Consider the following 18,876-nt stretch of genomic DNA (forward strand, 5'->3'; position numbering starts at 1 on the left):
CTCTAAGTAGTTTTCGGTATCCTCAGTAGGCCCATAGGTTTTATGGTTTTGTTTGTTATTATATGGCTTCAATATTAACATTTTGGAAAATCAAAATTTTGAAATTTTGCAAGAGCACCAAATATGAATTGGCATCCTTTGTAAAAAATTTAGCACCATTGACAACTTCATCGCCATCTGATGAAGTCATCATTCTTTGAAAATACCAAAATTTGGACCCCCTCTAACCTTTTTAAATTTTGCTCAAATTCTGTGAGGCAACTCGATGCAACATGTTTTTTGGCACAGGTTGAATTTTTTGCCATCTGCTGTATTGTGCATATTTTACAGACCAGTCCAAAATTGCCTTTTTGCCTTGGATATACGGATTGGAAAATACGATAGACTTTTGATAAGTCTTTTGTATTAATAATACAAGTTTGCAGTCAAAATCTCAATGGAATGATATGTGAGGTTATGCTAAAAACTAGCATTGTAAAAAACAGACCGGTCTGTAAAATACCAACCACTTGGGAACGCTTGGGTCCACTTTGCACACAGCCTGAGATGGTCAATATGTACCACTAGTTGAAATTTTAAGTCTAAAGCTCTAGTAGTTCCTGAATTCATGCAAGGGGCAACGTTATTTTACAGACCAGGCTGCATAGAAACAAATACTTAAGACACCAAATTTTTTCCATTCTTTTTCTCTTTTATTTGGATCGTGTTTAAAAATAAAGGCCTGTTTTGTGACATTTTCAAAGTGGCTGACAAATATGTTAATAAAATGAGTATTTTTGGTGGCTAACAGTTTATTTTTTCACCAAGGATAAGTAGAAAGATTAACCTTTCCAATTGTTTTGGAGCGAAATTAAGTGGCTCACTAGGTTACAAGATATTTCAAGATAAGCTATGAGTCGTTTATGTGGCTGACAACAGCTGACAACACTGTTGGCTTTTTAAAACCAACCAGTTTCAAAATGTTGCTCTTTTATCTGTTTGGAGATAATATGATACCTCTAGTTACCGATTCAAGTGTCATTTTCAAACAAACCATTTCCTCCTTTGAGGTGGCTGACAAAACACATATTTGGACATATTTGGACCTGGAGCCACACAGTAAAATTTTACCATTTTTTTCATCAAAATATTTTCTTTGTGTAAATACCGATCATCATATAAAATTTCAACGTTTTATTTGAAATATTTCCCAAGTTATTCAAGAAATACTATATTTTTATCAATTTTTGAGTTCCCTAAATGTCTCACTATTTTTGAACGATTTGAACATGATCTTTGACAAAACAGCCTTTTAGTAACATATTTCAATCAAATCAATCGTGCCAATCAGCCAGTATGTAATTTAGCCAAATTTACATTTTGGTCTGTAAAATACCAACCAGACAGGTGGTTGAAGCAAAATTTTTCAAACTATCTCCTATTATCCACATCTACCACTTATCGAAATTTCAAATCCAAAGCACTTGTCAATCTTGAGATTTCAGGGGGGGCTAGAGTGCTCCCCCTGGGGTTGCTAATAATATACAAAATGAGGGAAGATGCATTGGTAATTGAAAAGCAAATTCAATTTCTAAGAATATCAACTCAAAGAAGAGCTGTGTACAATTTTGGCTTAAAATTCAATCATTTTTGAAGTCAGAATGCTTGATGTCCACTTGACCCCCTTTTGAGTCCACTGTGTTTTATAGATTATATTCTTAGAGCATATCAGGTATAACATATCTGAGCAAATCAGGTATATAGAATGAACAGGCTGATGAAATGAAAACATCATTTTATAATCTTTCTCCTTGTAGAAAAGAATAAAAAATACACCAAAATGCTTGGACAAGTTTTGAGACAAACAGTAAGTTGCGGATTTCTGGTTTCAAATTTCTATTCTTTTTTCTATTCTTTGTTTTGGTTTTATGGAAAAGTATTGATTTTTTTTAATACACCGTTTCTTTAAAATCTTTATGAAAAGTATTGTATGTAGCCCATTATAGGGTTTAAAACCGGCTAGCCAATAAAATGAATTAATTTAACAAACCTTTTGTAAGATCTTTATAAACATTTCAGTTTTAACAAAAAGAAAAAATTGTGAAATCAATCATTTGTTGAGTAAGCATAGAATTTGGACACTATTCTTTATAAAAGATTGACTTGTTTCTTGTAGAGAGCTGTTTCCCGTCAAGGATTAAGTGCTTCAGTCAGAAACGCAAGTACTTTGATTGTGGTAGAGCATAATGACAACCAATTGACTCCCGCCACCCTCCACTCAGTGACAGCGGCTAAACAACTTGGAGGTGACGTGACATGCCTTGTGGCTGGAACCAACTGCGGGCCAGTATGTTTTTTTAATTCATATCTTCAGGGCTTGAAATTTGATATGAAATAATTTCAATCTCTATATCTCCAATACTCAGAGGAAGCTTATTATTTATCCAAGCCATGGATTAAGCTCAAATTTGTTGATTGGTTTATAAAGGTCTCTTTGACTGGAAAGGCTGAAAATTAGTGAATCCTGATTCTAGCTGTGCTATTCCAGCCTTTTCAGCTGTTTTTTTTTTAGTTCAATCTTGCAATATCTCAATAATATTTGATATTTCAAAAAGACTGGAATAGGTGTATATAAATAGGTGTATAAAAATATAAATTAGTGAATCGTGATTCTAGCTTTCCTATTCCAGTCTTTTCAGCTGTTTTTTTTTAGTTCAATCTTGCAATATCTCAATAATAAAATTTCATTTAAAAAATATGGTTTTACCCACAATCATAGCCCTGTCGAATTGAACCCAATTGAGTATAATGTCTCTTTTTTCATTATTTTTTTTCTATTCTATTCTTTTTTCTTACAACCAGGCTGTTGAATCAATCTCGAAGATTGAAGGTGTAAACAAAGTACTAGTAGCTCAACATGATCTTTACAAAGGTTTCCTTCCTGAGATGTTGACACCGTTGGTGTTGGAGGCGCAGAACCAATTCAAATTCTCCCACATCCTTGCCACTGCAACATCTTTTGGAAAGGTGAGTCACCAGCTCTGTTAACTTTGTCTCATTGTATCTGCTCAGACTTAAATTACGTCAGTGATGGACGCTAGAGAATACCCTGGTGAAGGCTAATGTCAAGTGGGTTAACTTCTTAGAGGGGGAACTTCTCGAAACAATATCTCATAAAAAATCAGACATGAAAAAAGACAAATACAATACAATGGTTTCACACCAAGTAACAAAATGAAATCTAACGCAACGAATTACGTAAATCTTTTGCATTAGAAAAAACAGACAATGTCAAGTATTATCTGGGATTAACAGTAAGCATCAAATAGCCAATAGAACGAGGATGGAGCTCAGTTTGTTAAGCGCTTGCATCGCTTTACTAAGGTGGAGTGTAGCACTCGAAAGTGCGGTTACACTTTGACGTTGTTCAAGATTCTACGGTATTGCCCTCTAAAATATTAAGTGAGGCAAGACATTATTTACTGAGTTTCAGATTTTTATGAAGATCAATTATTCTTATGTAAGTACACAGAATATATTTTAAAAAATCACCACAAAATTGCGATTAACAAAACAATTAAATGAGATCTTTTCTGTAATTGCAAACCCCTGAAAAGAAACCTCTCTAGCATTTCATACAGTAAAATCCAACGTCCATTATTGATACAGGGTTCATCCAATTTCAATTGAATAACTACCACCTGGGTAGGAAATGCAAGCAGCATTTAATTTTAGTCACGTGATCAATCTTTATATGGGCAGTCGTCGGTCGTTTAGCTCGGTGGCGTCACATTACTTTTCCACTGCGATTGCGGTTTCCCAAATTTTATTGACTACTCTCTGTAGCTCTCTATAGTGGATTTTGAAATGGTGGATTAAAGAAAGAAATATAGACAGAAAAAAAATATGTTTTATCTTCAAATAGTTAACCTTTATTCCAAATACTTTATATATCCAAATGCAAATTTTATAATGAAGCTCGACCTTTAAGGCCATTTTTCACGCCCTTTTAGCGTCCGGTCATCGGACGCTGTCTCTCCTGAAATCACTAAAATTTAGGTAAAAACAGCCTTTTTAGCGGAAAAACACAAGAAAAAGTGCCCTTTGTGGCCACCCACGGACACTGCCCTGCCTTTCTAAAATATGGCCTGCTGACCAATAATTTCGACCATAACTATCTACAGAAGATAAATTTGTATGAAAATTTCTTTTAGAACCTTCTTCCTCGAATTGCCGCAAAATTAGACGTAGCACCCATCTCTGACGTCACCGAAATCGAAGATGAAAACACATTCGTTCGAACTATCTATGCGGGTAAGATGGACATTTAATATCCTAAACAGAGTTAGTTAGTTAGTTTACTTACTATTTTACGATGGTAGTCATTTAAAAAGCATATAAACTATTGTTGAATGAAGTTTATGTGTTTTATTTCAATACTAAAGTTTCATGCCGTGGAGACGAACATCAGTTGAAAATATAATTTTAAAAAACTAGAGTTCGTTTTAAATGTTTACGAAGAACAATATACAGTACTGGCTTCTTTTGACAACAATTGACGGCAGTCTTTAGAGTCGTGTTGTTTTAGCGTGAACTTGTTCACGTGGCGGTATTTCGAGATCAGTTCGTTTCTGGAGTTCAACAGCTTGTCGGGCTGGTTGAATGTTGCGATTTCGAATTTTTCACTGAGACAAAGTGAACATTTTACCGAGGCACGGTTGAAGTGTGGACAACGACGGATTGTTTTCCAAGTAATCTTTGGGTGTCGATTTTTGCGTTTCAACCTCCAGATTTCCTTTTCGTACTTCTCATTTGCGAATGATATAAAAATTTAGAATTAATTAATTAAGTTAGATTAAAGATTTTACAGTACAATGGCAGACGAAAAATGTAGAATTCTATGTCTATATCTGATAATTAAAAATGAAAAATTAAACGGAAGACACGGAATCCAAAGAGGAAAAAAAATTAAAACTGGTATTTAAACGTTGTCGAAATATCCCAGCACAAATAACTTTTCGGTATAAGAATTTCGGTTCTTGTTCGTTCGATGTGATGGAAAGAAATTAAGGGAAAATGTGATGAAATGACAGTATCGGAAACCATCTGAGCCGACCAACCAAGTGTGCATGAATTTCAACTTTGCAACCTTGCGAAAGTTTCTGCCCGCAAAAGTTTCTGCTCTTAAAGTAGTTCGGTCTGTTCGTGTCCATGACAGGATGTATTTACTAGGAATGGTTTAATATATTATTACTATCTTTTTGTTTCTTTTTCAAAATGTTCTGTTTGTCAAATACTTCACGTTTCTTGAAGTTGTATACTGGGTTGATGTACATTTACCTGTATGTTCCGTCTGAAAACTTTCCTCCAAGCCCGGATAGCTTGTTTGCGGAACCCTGAATGCTTTAGAAAATAAATAACAGGATTGAACATGGAGCAGAAACACCAAACAAGTCGTCCAGTCATCAACATCTCGTCACTGTATTGCTCAAAGAAGCCTTGATCTCCAGACGTTACCATACGTCCAATGACCAACAGTAACCTTACAATCATAATCCCGGAAGCTTGAAACAAAGATGTTACAATCACCCAATTGATAACAGTAATTGCCTTTTGGTTCCGCTTTGCAGCTCTTTGTTTGATAGCATCTGACTTGGCTTCCTCCAACTGGTGTTGCAACGCTTCTTTTGTTTTACGAGAGAAGATAAAGATAATTAGACATATTAACGGTACAGTGGCCACAACGAAAAAGTCATTGAAATCACTATCAACACGTTTAAAAACGATATAGGGTAATGGGGAAAACCATGGCAGTACAATCAGGAATATCTTCTTGGCTTTAATATTGCCAGTAAACCCGGATCGAACTATTTTGACGTACCGGTACAAAGCGATGCTTATCAATGTATACCCACTGATTGTTGCGATCCCTGTTAACGATTTTGCTAAAGTTTGTACCAATTGACTAGCTACTTTGACAATCTCAGCTATGGTGAGAGGTGATAAGATTGTGCTGACCAAGAGATCACCAATAGATAATGATATTAACAGTGAGTTTGGTAGGTTTTGAAGTTCTCGACACCTTATGAAGAGGTAGATGATGAAAAAGTTCATTGGCGCTGATATTAGTATGGTGATACCGAACCCTGGTAACAGGATGTTTTTCCATGTTGTCAAATTGACCATTATTGAGAATCAAATTTTGGCATCAAAAAGAGTTGAGGTCTCCTCGAAGGTCTCCTCGAAGCTAATTTTTTAACTTACCAACTTTCAAGTTAGTTGCAAATTTGAGTGATATTTTTCTTTTGTTTCTGGCTATTCTCTCTATGTGTGACATTGTGTAGCCTTCTGTTTCTTTTTATCCCACATTTCATACCCAATTTTATTGTTATAAGATTTATATTTTTTTGCTAAATCTTCTATCCCTAAATAGGTCGGGTGCAAAAGGGCTTTCTCAATTACATGTTTTTAAAAGACCGCAATTTGAAAATTTTAAAGAACATCAGGCTTTATTTTGACTGAAACCTAAAAACAACTTTAGAATAATCTAATCCTCATAAGATAACGTTTTATAAAACATTTTTAAGACTGAATGTCACGAAAAAAAGGAAGGACATACAAGTCACAGCCAAAAGTTTTTAGCTCTTACAAAAAAAAAGTCTCTATTGATGTGAGAAGTATTTTATTTTGAATTAAATAATATTTTTCCCCATTTTTGCACCTTTATTACTTTGTTTTTAAACTTGCAAAAAAAAAAGTTTCCGCCCGTCACTTTTCGGTTGTTTTATTATTTCACATCGAAATTTCTTATCAACATTTTCTTGGGCACCTCGCCAAAAAAGCGGCATCATCTCCCATACTTAGCCATTCAAGGCGAGACCCATAAAGTTGCTTATCTGAAAATATCCAAGTAGCAATTGATTCTCTATTTTTGTGTTTCTACATAGGAAATGCTGTCACCAAAATCAAGTCCAATGATGGTATCAAAGTGATGACAGTGCGCGCTACATCTTTCGATCCTGCTGCAGAAGGTGCTTCTGGTATCGCATCCGAAAATGGTAAGGCGATGTCCGTTAAAGGGATAGTAAACGCGAGACATTATTCAGTGGATTGTCCTTAACTCCCACGGAGAACACAATTTTTTTCGAGTGCCTTCCTTATTGAGTAAGATTTATAAGGCCTTGTTAACTTAAGGGACTAGAAAACTTTTTCGAGTTAAGGAGACATTTGAGCTATAGAGGATCGAGTTAGAGAGTTTCTATTGTATAAGCGTGAAATTTACAGCTGTCATGGTGATTTATGGAGAAAAAGCGGCGGTTTGGAGCACCTTCACAACTGCTTACTCTTCCCCGGGCTATAATAGAATATTTTGAAGAAATAAACAAAAGCACTTTAATTAAGATTGAACTTTATGCTTGTCTGACTTATCAGGACTAGAATCTAACGAAATTTCAAGTTTCATTGCCTTGGGGTCTGTGTTATTGTTTATTGAAGATAAAATATTCTTTTATAGACGTTTCTCCTCTAAGGTTCCAAATAAAATATCCTTATTAATTTTTAAGAATATTTTCAGCTGACAAAGAGAAGGCCCCTTATTTTGCTCTAAATAACCTATATTTACCTTATTTTTGTGTTTTCAGAAGTACAATTTCCAACCCCCGGCAATTAGCCCCCCCCCCCGTTTATTAAAATCTCTAATCTCTAAATCTCTATTTAATTATTAAAATCTAAAAGTTTATTTGGAACCTAAGAGTACTGAGATAAAAGATTCTTTTACACCATGTAGACGTTCCTACTGGGATAAAATAATTTTGGTGATATTGTGACCCAGACTGTCGGTCTGCCTCATGCATTATCCAGCCTGCGTTCGCACGCGCTCATCCTTAACACACCTTAAAGATTTTGTTTTGAGCCCTGTGACGTGGGACAATTATTCGGCTGCGGAAAGATTCGTCGCTCAGCCACCGCTAGCCTGTACCAAAGTCTTCTTCGCTGACTAAAAAGATAACGCGAAGTTCAGTTTGTTACAGTTAGGCAACATTCCGTGTCTCATACAATTTTAAGCAAATCTCTGGATGTCTATGCGGTGGAGCGTAGCTATTTTCAGCATTCAATCTAGCTCGACGCATCAATGTAATGGTATCCTTCATTTTTAAAAAGAGCATTCCTACGTTTTCTCGGATTTTGTTCCAGAAAACTTGAACAAACTGAGACACAAATTCTAGCCTAGACGTTACGGCTTTTCTTCTACACTGTAACGTCTATTCCTCTTTGCGACTATTTCGAATCCTTTGAGTCCAAGGTTTCGGGCTTTAAACATTCGATTTTTTCGTATCACCTTAAACATTTGAAGCTCCTGCAGTAGCAAAATAAAAATCGAATTTGCGTCAATACACTTGAAAGGCGTCGATTTCACTACGCAGAATCTCGCTAACCGAAACAGACCGACACACGGTAAGTTTTCCCAAAATATGAAAAATTTCCTATAATATACGAAATTTCCCATTCACGATGACACCCGACGCTATACAAAACGTCCAGAAATGTCTACTGTGGATATTTTATTTTATTAATCATGACATTTATAAAAATTTCAGTTGACCCGATCACTGGTTCAGAAGATCTTGCCAAATGGGAAGGTGCTGAATTATCAAAAAGTGACCGGCCAGAAATCACTAGTGCCAGTGTGGTTGTTTCTGGAGGTATGGCATAGCGCGTTTTTTTTTCCAATTTTTCTGGTTTTAAAAGTCGAGATTTTACAGATTTCAAGTTTTCTAGTTTAAAGGTTTTGTTTTGATTGAAAGGTCTGATGATGCTGATGTAGTAAAACAAGTGCGACAAGATAAGAAAAAGGTTTTGAAAAAATGAAAATACATTGAATAAAAAAACATTCTTCAAACAAAGGGATTTTTACTGATACTCTTTCGAATGTTTTTATGTTTATAATAAATAGAAAGTTTTCTTTATAATCTTTATAATCAAAACATTCGATTTTAAATTTGCTCGAAATCAATTTTGCTATTTTTTTTTGTTTACAAAAGCAATAGAATGTGAGGTCACATCTCGAAACAACTTTCGATCTTTAACTTGATCGTTGCGTAAAAAAGTAGCTTTAATTTATCTGACTCAACATGAAGACACTGCCTAAAATAAGCTCCTTTTATTCCCGTAGAAAACCTTTAACTCGTTTTACTAGAGAACATATATGTAAAAATACTTCAAAAAATAAAATTTGTTATTCACAGGACGCGGATTGAAGAGTGGTGAAAATTTCGAGCTCCTTTACAAGTTGGCAGACAAAATGAACGCTGCTGGTAAGACGTTTCTTCATATTAAAACGAACTCCTTGACGACGGATAGCGGTTTGAGCGATAGTCATGTATAAAGATCTGAGTCGTACTTTATAAGAGAACTGATTTTGGCTAATTAAAGAACTTAGCCTATATCAAGATTCCTTTGGATTCTTCTCCCCTCTCGCAAAGTATGTGGTTTTCTTCTTAAGAAGAGCGGTCTTAGAAACAGAACCTGTTTCAATGTTCATCTAACGTTATATGGACGTTGTGAATATTAGAAAAACGTTGAAACGACGTTTTGTGCCAGCTGGGAAGAGAATATTTATGCTGCTACTTGCAGTTTCATGTGTCATTTTTTGTGCGCGACAACAATCTTTGTCCGACTTTTCACATAACATATTAAACATAATTCATCCATTTGGAATTGATGAAATTGTCATATCTCTCAACTTATCCATGTCGTTGTGAGTCCAGTGTTTTGTTCGATGATCTTACTCTTTAAGTGGACGGGATTCCAAAGTATCAATTTTGTAGCCGGTTCATTCCCTCTGATGGCATTGATGACAGGTGACTTTCCACAGATTGTACTTAATCTACTGTTATAACCCTTCCTTCTTTAGTCGGAGCATCTCGTGCTGCCGTCGACGCAGGATACGTGCCAAACGATATGCAGATCGGACAAACTGGAAAAATGGTTGCCCCTGAACTTTACATTGCGGTGGCAATCTCAGGTGCCATTCAACATTTGGCTGGAATGAAAGACAGCAAGGTACATTCTTCATGATTTCTCATTTGACACAACAACGTTTTCTTTCAACGTTCGTGTAACGTTATATAGAAGTAATGTATAAGTCAGATTGACCTTGTTTTGACGTTTCGTAAAACACTTTATTCAGGAAAAAGAGTTTCAGGATCATCAGGATAATCAGCGCACCAAAGATCTTTTTATAGAGCCATGTCCTTGAAAGAATACGTGCCCACCGCGGTGTAAATTAAAATCTAATTTGAGTCTTTAAAGGTTTCGTATTATTTGGTGAAATCTTTTTAAAACATAGTCTGATATGTTTAGATTATTGGATTTAGCGTAATTCGAAACAAAAAAAACATCAATTTTTGCGAATTCAAAATGACGTCATAAATCTCAAAACTTAAATAACTCTTGCTGAGGTGGCCAAATCTAGAACAATTTGAAATTTGAAATTTTGAACATGAACGTATCACGGTAGATTTATTAGAGTCTTAAAATTGGGAGTTTCTAAACATCGACCAGAAATGGCGACCACGACCAGCGACCACGACCGGCGACCAGATAAATTTGGATTATCGAGTTTATCTGCTCTCTCCACCGTAGAGAATGTTTATATCAAGTCCTCAGAATATTAAAAAGTGACCTTTGAAGTAACCAGTCATTTTCTTGACAAAGTGACACTATTTGACAAAAATATTGACAGGGTCATTTTTAAGTATGATGTTTGTAAGCTTTGTTACACCAAATATTTTAATTATGCTGAATGAGATGCCTTTAGTATGAATAGATAGAACTTGTCAGTAGGAAAAAATTTGGAAGGCCAGTTTTAGAGATATGAATCTAATTAATTATTCTATTGTCTTTATGCTGACAAAATGACTAATTTCGACAGAAATAACAATCTGATGATGAAATGCAAAGCTTCTTAAACCATTTTCAAAATATTTTGTGCCACTAATTATTTTGATGCTGATAATACAAAAGGATAGAAATTGACACCATAATCAAGCTCCAAGAGCGTCGAAATGGTTTTTTTATCCCCGACCAAAACTTTTACCCTATTTTTTAAACGCCAACCAAAATTAAAATCTACTAAATTTTTTACACCTTTATTAACTAAAATTAGTGCCTTAAACGTCGAATTACAAGATCTTTTTTCGAACCCCCCTGCTTATTCCAAACCCCCCGGCTATTAGGTACCCGAGAGTAAATTGTAAATTTCGTCGGGGAAAAGTGACGAATTTGAAATTTTGGTTTTACGTAATTTTTCCCCAACTAAAAAAAAAATTGACTAAATAAAACTCTGACATTTTTCCCCCGATAAGGTAGATCTATTTTGAGATTAGGATTTCACCGTTAGTTCTTCCAGGATACTTCGGATATTGCAATGAATAGAAATGTCAATTATTTTTAGACTATCGTTGCCATCAACAAAGACGCTGATGCACCCATTTTCCAAGGTATTTCTATCAAACTATTACATTATTTTATAAGCAACCAAGTTACTAAGGCTCGAGCCCTGAAATTAGTCAATTTCTTTCACTATCTGGTGAAGTAAAAGCTTTTTAGATAATCTAAGCATTGCAAACGATAGCCCTTAACCCAATTAACTTAAATATGGTATAATATCAGGGGTGGTCAAAGCAAATATTTTCAGAAAATTAGCTAGAATGCTTAAGCAACCCCAGCCCTAACCCGAAAATTGGAGTTGCTTGTAAAAAAATGTGTATTACATATTATTCATCAGATTTTCTTATTAAGAACCTCCACCCATTCAACACGAATGAAATTATAATATCGTCTTTATATACCTCACTTTGACAAACTTCTAATCAGTTCTTCCTCAATGACAAATTATTGTACAGTGGAGTCTCCATCACTCAAACCCTCCCATGGAACACAAATTTGTTCGAGTAAAGGAAATTTCGATTAATGGAGTAAGGCTTATGAGGCATTGTTAACTGAAGGAACCATAACACTTGTTCGAGTTAAAGGAGACACTCGAGTCAAAGAGTTTCGAGTTAAAGAGACTCTACTGTTTTTGAATCACAAAATTCATCAAAATTTAAAGAATTCGTTGACGTAGACCGAGAGAGACTGCACTGATTTTGATGTTCTTTTTGGTTTCTTTTTTCAATGAGAGAGAGACTAAACCCACCACAAAAAGGCATAGGCCTCATACCGAAACGATGGAGAGTCACAGCGTATAAAACCCCGAACATTTTGAGATGATATTTTGTTTTGACTGCCTGATATTATGTCTGTATTTTGCTTTTGCCATACTGTCTTCCAAGGTTGCGAGGCCTGGAGAAACAGAGATTTAAAGAGATTTAAAGTCCAATTCTACTTTAGTGCAAGCCAGTGTGATTTGCGTCAACTCGAACTAGATGTTCGTCGTATCCATATTGCTTTGTTCCTCTTCTTCTGGGTGCGGTTGCTGACGGACCTTGTGAGGCCGGTTCAGTTGGCCACCACACCCTATTTTCAGATTTGAGTCTGAAAGAACGACGAATTTTTCAATACACACTTTTTTTAAGCAACATCAATTTTCGGGCCAGGGCTTTGGTTGCTTAGCATTCTAGCTCCATTTTCTGAAACATTTGCTTTGGTCGTCCCTGATATCATACCATATTTATGCTCATTGGGTCGAGGACTATCGTTTGTCATGGTTAGGTAACCTAAGTAGCTCTTACTATTCAGTTAGGGTTTCCCCATTAGTATCAGAAAAAGATGGTAAAAATATGTTATCTATAGTCTGCTTCTTGATGGTGTCCCCCTTCTTCTTCATACAGTGTGCCCTAAAAAAAATAGGCTTAATGTCAAGAACATTCTTTTCGTGATTTTTGATAATTATTTAGATATAATTTTATTTTCTCGTTATGACGTTAAAACGTAATGGGCTTTTCCAGAAAAAAATTGAATGGTGGGTGGAGGATATTACATTTTTTGGAAATTTACTCCCCGGACATAGTGAATTATGACCTCCCTCCCACGGGACAACAGATCTTCCCCCCCCCCCCCCCCCTGACATCGTCAGTTGACCTCCCGGACATTCAAAATTACCCCTAAACAGAGCAACCCCACCCCCCCCCCCAAAAAAAGAAAAACAAGGCAAATTTTGCAGATTTTTCACTAAACCCCCGGACAAAATATCCACAAAATATCCAATGTAACCTCTACCCCCCCCCCCCCCCCAACCATGTACAAAAGTTTTCTGGAAGAGCCAATATTGTCATTTCTAAATTACGATAGAACTAATCTTTATGTTGGCTTTCCTTTCAGTGTCTGACGTTGGACTTGTCGCCGATTTGTTCAAAGCAATTCCTGAACTGACTGAAAAAGTATAGATGACGCTTTTCGCTCATTTTACTCGATGAATCCTGGGTACCCATCATCCTTTTTAAACTTTTGCTTTTTATTTTGGAAAAAATAAGAAGTATTTTTGTTGTTTAGATCATGTTGAGCTAATATTTTTTGTTTTTATACTTTATCTCTTTTGTATTGTAATTTTAAAATTCGGATCATGTCCTAATACACGTAATGATCGTAGTCAAAAATGAAAGGGGTAAAAGTGACATTTCAAGCTGTATCCATTTTGTGGCTGTGCAGGTTGGGTTTTTGAGGTTACCCTTAGGTGATTGATTTAGGAGCCACCCGCTAAGGCCAAACAATTTTTTAAAGAAAACACGGAATTTTGAGGTTGCTCCAAACTAAGGCTATAGGCAAAAAATCAATGTTGGATTTTTGAGGTTCCAAAATCGAGGTTACCTTTTCTAAACTTGATATCTTTACTATTTTACAGGTCAGATTGTAATATAATTTGATATCTATGCAGCTAAAAGGCCAAATTTTCATTTTTTGTTTGTTCAATGAGGTTACCTTCCTAGGAATGTTGAGAAAATGAGGTTACCAAAATAAGATGACTTGTAAAGACAGGTGAGATATTATTTTATATCATTTCAACTGGAAATCAAGCAATGTGACCTGTTCATATCTTTCTTAACATGAACAAATTAAGAAAGAAGTAAATTATGTTGACTTTTTGAGGTTACTTTGACGCTATTTATGTTTTATGTTGTTTATTATTGTTTAAATTAACTCCATTTTGCTATTAAAAATATGTTTATTTTTTAAAACATAAAATAATAGTATTTTAGATTACTCTCATTATTATTTGCTAGTTATTGGTGAAGATCTCTTTTTTCCATTAGAAATAGTCTGAGAATTTGAAAAATGTAGGTTTTATGAGGTTACCGCACTTCCAAATGAAAATGCTGACTGTGTAGATAGATAATAGTAACAATAATATAAGACCAAACAGGAATGTTTAGCATTTTGCTTCTTATTTGTTTATGTTTAGAAGCTATTCCATTGCAAAAGATAACCTTGCATTGTCCATTTTTGTTTTGTGTAGATATAGCAACAATACATTTGATCAGAGTGAAAGCAGACTTTTTGTTATCAGTCAAACCAAATTGAAGCAATATTTTATTTTTATTTTTAGTGATGAAGACAGGTTAATTATAACTAATGTTTTTAATTCTTTTTAGTGAAGAATTAATGAAATAAGAGTTAATGAATAGTTATAATGGCACCTTTTTCTTGGAAGTGTGAGAAATGTGGTAAAATCATGAACCATGTTAAAAGTGTTGCAAGGCACAAAAAGAAACATTCGGAAGAAAATACTCAAAAGTTTAATTGTGACAAGTGATCTAAAAGTTTTGACAGAAAAGAAAACCTAGCCAGGCATCATAAAACATGCAAGACAAACAAATCTGATAGACAGTGTACAATCTGTCTCAAACGTTTCAAAGAACCATGGCAAATGAAAAGACATTTAAAAACTCATGTAAACAAAAAAACAGTTAAATGTAACAATTGTGGTTCTTGGATTAAGGATGATTTTGAATCGCACAGTGTGTTGTGTTTGAGGGAGAAAGCAATTACAAGTGAAGAATTGGATAATGAGTACCCTTCCATGGTTCCAATTACTATATGATATGTTCCAGTTTCAGTATTTTAGAGTAACCTCAATTTAGCAACATTTTGTTTCAATTGTAATGTTATATTATGATTGATAGTTAGGAAAAGTACTACTACTGTTAGAATGCACTTCTTGCATTCTTGCAATGCATGACTTTGACCGAATTATGATATTGTGGAAAAGTTTCTGTTGATTTTCTCTTGGTAACCTCAATATGACAACATTTTTTGAATACTCGATTTGCGATAGCTCAGCTCAACCAAGAACTTGTGTGGTGTGGTGATTATCATTTTGCAGCAAATGCTTTCAGTAAATGTTTCTCCAAGCTTTTTTAGTTCATTTTCATTTTTTACTTTCCGGTTCACTAAATATTATACCATATGATATGTTCCAGTTTTAGTGTTTTAAAGTAACCTCAATTTAGCAACGTTTTAATTGTATAATATGTTATATTTTGATTGATAGTTAAGATAATTGATAGGAAAGATATTATATTGTTCCCATATGCAATCATAACAAAATTTTAACAGGTTTATGATGATAATGCAATGGTTTATTTGATTTTTCACAAGGTAACCTCAAAATCCCAACAAAATAATGATTCTAACTATTGAATAATAATGTCTTACACATTTTCGGATTATATTTATTATTCCAAAAGCTAGCAAATTTGATTCATTTTTCACAGATAAAGTTGGTTTTATGAATGAATGATTGGAAAATTTGTTTGAAAAGTAACCTCAAAAATCCAACATTCCGCTGAATATATTGCCCACTTTTTTTGATATGTTGTTGATTGATGCTTTGAGAGTTGTGTTACAAAATTCTCAGTTTCCACGACTATCTATATGAAAATTATGATGAATAAAAGGAAGGTGTGTAGAATTGCTAGTAACCTCAATTTTCCAACATTTTTCAAAAATTTAAAAACAGAACACAAAATAGTAACCTCATGGAAACAACATATCTGAATTTCAATGTTTACTTTACACTGATGAGGTAATTATTGAATTTTTTTTTAAATGTGATTTTTTTTCGAAAAAAGAAATGTCACACTATTTTTGACTATGATCTAATATAAAAATGAGAAAAATTGACCAAAAATGTTCGTTACTTTCTTGTACTGTAAGAAAATAAATTAGAGAGACAGAAAAAAGCAAATTCTTTTCCGGAAACTTTGCAACTTTTGAGACTTGCTTTTTTTGCCATGATTTTAGAATTTATAGTGTCCCCAGACCTGAATTATTGCCCTAAAAAGTTCTAAAGAACTAGTAGAACGCATTCATTAGAAGATCATCAAATTGAAGTACTTTTCCATGGGAATATAACGGTTCGTTCATCTTCTTTTTCCAAAAAAAGCAAGTCTCGAAGCGTAAACCTAGATTTTAAAGCATAAACCCGGGTTTACGGGGCGTAAACCTAGGTACGAAGCACAAACCTAGGTTTGCGATATTTTTGCGGAACGACCGTTTTGAGGGCGCGAAGCGCCCGAATAGGGAGTGTAGCATCCTTTCTCTAGATCTGGGCGTGTGGCGTAAAAAATTTGTATATGTTATATGTACGAAAATTTCAAAAAAAATCGTAGGGTGACATATCGACTTTGCTTCGTGTTGGATGGGATCAATTTTCTGTAGCACTATTAAAAGTATCTGTTTTGTAAAAATATTTATTGCAATAGAATATGATTGATATCAAAAGTATTATAAAGTAAGACTTTTAATTAAAATTGCAACTTTTATACAATTAATAGTAAGAGTGTCAAAGCTTTATCTTCTTTGCTTTTTTCCCGCTTCTTCCAGATGTCTGGGCCCAGTCTTTTTCCCTGCGTTTCATTTTCAAAACAACAAAGATGGCCCTGAAAACCAACGAATCTCTTCGGTTTTTGAGGTGCATGCATTAACTTTTGGACTGATTTATGGCCCATTGAAAGGTAAATCTTCATTTTTTTTCACCTTTATAGTTTCAACTACCTTTGGAATGTTACATTAGTACTTTTTCTTTGTGTTGACTATTTTGTATTAAATTGGATTTCATCTCACAAAACAAAATGTTTTTTTCTCGGCCATGTGTTTCATGGATATCATATGGCCATGTTTTCTTTCCACAGGCTTATTTTTATTCATATGGGTCGTGTGTTTATTTCATTTTACTCTAACTATAATTATTTTCATCTCTTCTGTCTTCAGGGTTCAGGTGAAGGAGCTTGATTGATGTGATGGGTGACTTTTAACTACCGATCGGCCGACTGGCTGAATCAGCAGTGTTTCAGAGTTTTGGTGGGTGAACGTGCACAACAAAGAAGCAGCATAAAACCAAAATATACATAGTATTATGACTGTATGAACAGATTGTGATTGATGGAGAATAATAAAATGGTCCTATCCTGCTGAATATAAATTTTGCCAGTTCCATGTTATTCCGTGCAATGTTTACGAGACAAAAGAGAAGACTGTACTGGAAAGCAGAATCAAAGTGATAATTACTAGTTGCTATTTTCGTCTTTGAAGATTTCTTCAATATTTATTCGATAATGGAATCATTTTGATTTGGCTTGATTGATTGTTGATTCCTCCATTATCGCTTGCTGACTCTCGAGAGATTTTTGTTTAACATTGGAGCTTGATCATCATCAATTAGAATAATGCCGATTTATATTTGTACGATAAAGTGATAACAAAAGCATGATTGATGACTTTAGCCCAAAAGACAACTTAAAAATGATAAAAGTACCTGTATGTTACTTTTGATGCTAGCTCGAATATATTTTCAAACAATATATCTTTCACAAAAAAGTGTTTTTTACTGGCGAATCAACTTATATTTTCATAAACTCTTTGACGTGAGATTGTAGATAACGCTTGTTATTTTTACCGCCTAATAAATAGTAATGGCATTACTTAGATATACTTATATGAATTATAGAAGTTTTTTAATTTTATTCTGCAAGGCAAGGTTCTTGAAAAAATTAGTTTGGACTGGTTTGGATTGATTTTATAAATGAAACATTGGGAACATCTTTTTGCCGAACACACAATATCGCAAAAATAGACTCACAAAAAGACAAAATTTCATCACGCAAAAAATCTCACTAGTCTTGATAAGTTACTGGAAATTATTGCTAGGCTGCTGATTCCTTTTCGGAAAATTGATACTACATTTGAAGTGAATGATATCATAAAGAGGTAGCACATTTTGAGAGATTGTATACCTAGGTTCTAATGGCTGAAAAGCTCAAGATCATCTTTCAAACTACGCACTATTTTCTTTTAAATTTTGAAGGGAAATGTATAATATAATTTTGAATTGTTGATAAATTTGTCTTTGTAAAAGTTTTATAGAGAGCTAAGTAATTGTTTCAAAAACAAGTCTTTCAATTTATTCAGATAAACTACCAGCCTAAAGCCTAATGTAATATCTTTGTTGTTGGTCATTCAGCCATTGCACAAGAAACGTGTGTTTTTTTTTCACTTGCACTATATTTTTTATAAGAACCAGTAAATTTTTTTAAAGGTTTGGCTGTCCTTTTTTGCACTTTGAGCCTGATATTGTTTTTGAATTGCTCAAAACCCGGCGTATTTAATTTTTGAGCCTCGTATTGTTCTTATAAAATTCTTATAAAAAAGAAAGAGTTGAGTTGGAAAACATTATCAATAAAAGTTTGACTTATAAAAATAATTTGTTAGTGTCGAAATTTCTTCGCTTTGCGAAAACGGAACGGTCGTTCCGCAACCCCTTTTATGTTGATTGTGCATTTGGGCTTCCATAAATACCGAATAACTTTGCTAAAATGTCCGAGATTCCCGCAATTCCGTGTTTAACATTTGAATTTTGCTGTTGAAGATAAACTTGTGCATCGTAAGGGCGGAAAGGCA

At 34.4% G+C, this 18,876-nt stretch overlaps 1 protein-coding gene across 1 annotated transcript; it reads left to right on the forward strand.

The window, feature by feature from the left end:
• The first annotated feature begins 1,799 nt into the window (after positions 1–1,799).
• Positions 1,800–13,510, forward strand: LOC136819901 (electron transfer flavoprotein subunit alpha, mitochondrial-like). The gene is made up of 10 exons (XM_067076145.1): positions 1,800–1,846; positions 2,156–2,326; positions 2,842–3,006; positions 4,194–4,293; positions 6,927–7,037; positions 8,577–8,681; positions 9,225–9,293; positions 9,893–10,041; positions 11,435–11,480; positions 13,303–13,510. The coding sequence occupies exons 1-10, from the start codon at positions 1,820–1,822 to the stop codon at positions 13,365–13,367; spliced, it is 1,008 nt and encodes a 335-aa protein (XP_066932246.1). The 5' UTR covers positions 1,800–1,819; the 3' UTR covers positions 13,368–13,510.
• The last annotated feature ends 5,366 nt before the right edge of the window (positions 13,511–18,876 follow it).

This window comes from Clytia hemisphaerica, unplaced genomic scaffold (assembly GCF_902728285.1).
Source record: "Clytia hemisphaerica strain Z4C2 unplaced genomic scaffold, Clytia hemisphaerica genome assembly, whole genome shotgun sequence".
NCBI classification, from domain to species: Eukaryota; Metazoa; Cnidaria; class Hydrozoa; order Leptothecata; family Clytiidae; genus Clytia; species Clytia hemisphaerica.

What these genes read in the sequence shown, in the direction of transcription:
- LOC136819901 (XM_067076145.1), top strand. Translation starts at nt 1,820, where the DNA reads ATGCTTGGACAAGTTTTGAGACAAACA. An exon ending in CAGTGTGGTTGTTTCTGGAG is followed by an intron (nt 8,682 to 9,224) that starts GTATGGCATAGC and finishes TGTTATTCACAG; the next exon opens with GACGCGGATTGAAGAGTGGT. An exon ending in AGACAAAATGAACGCTGCTG is followed by an intron (nt 9,294 to 9,892) that starts GTAAGACGTTTC and finishes TTCCTTCTTTAG; the next exon opens with TCGGAGCATCTCGTGCTGCC.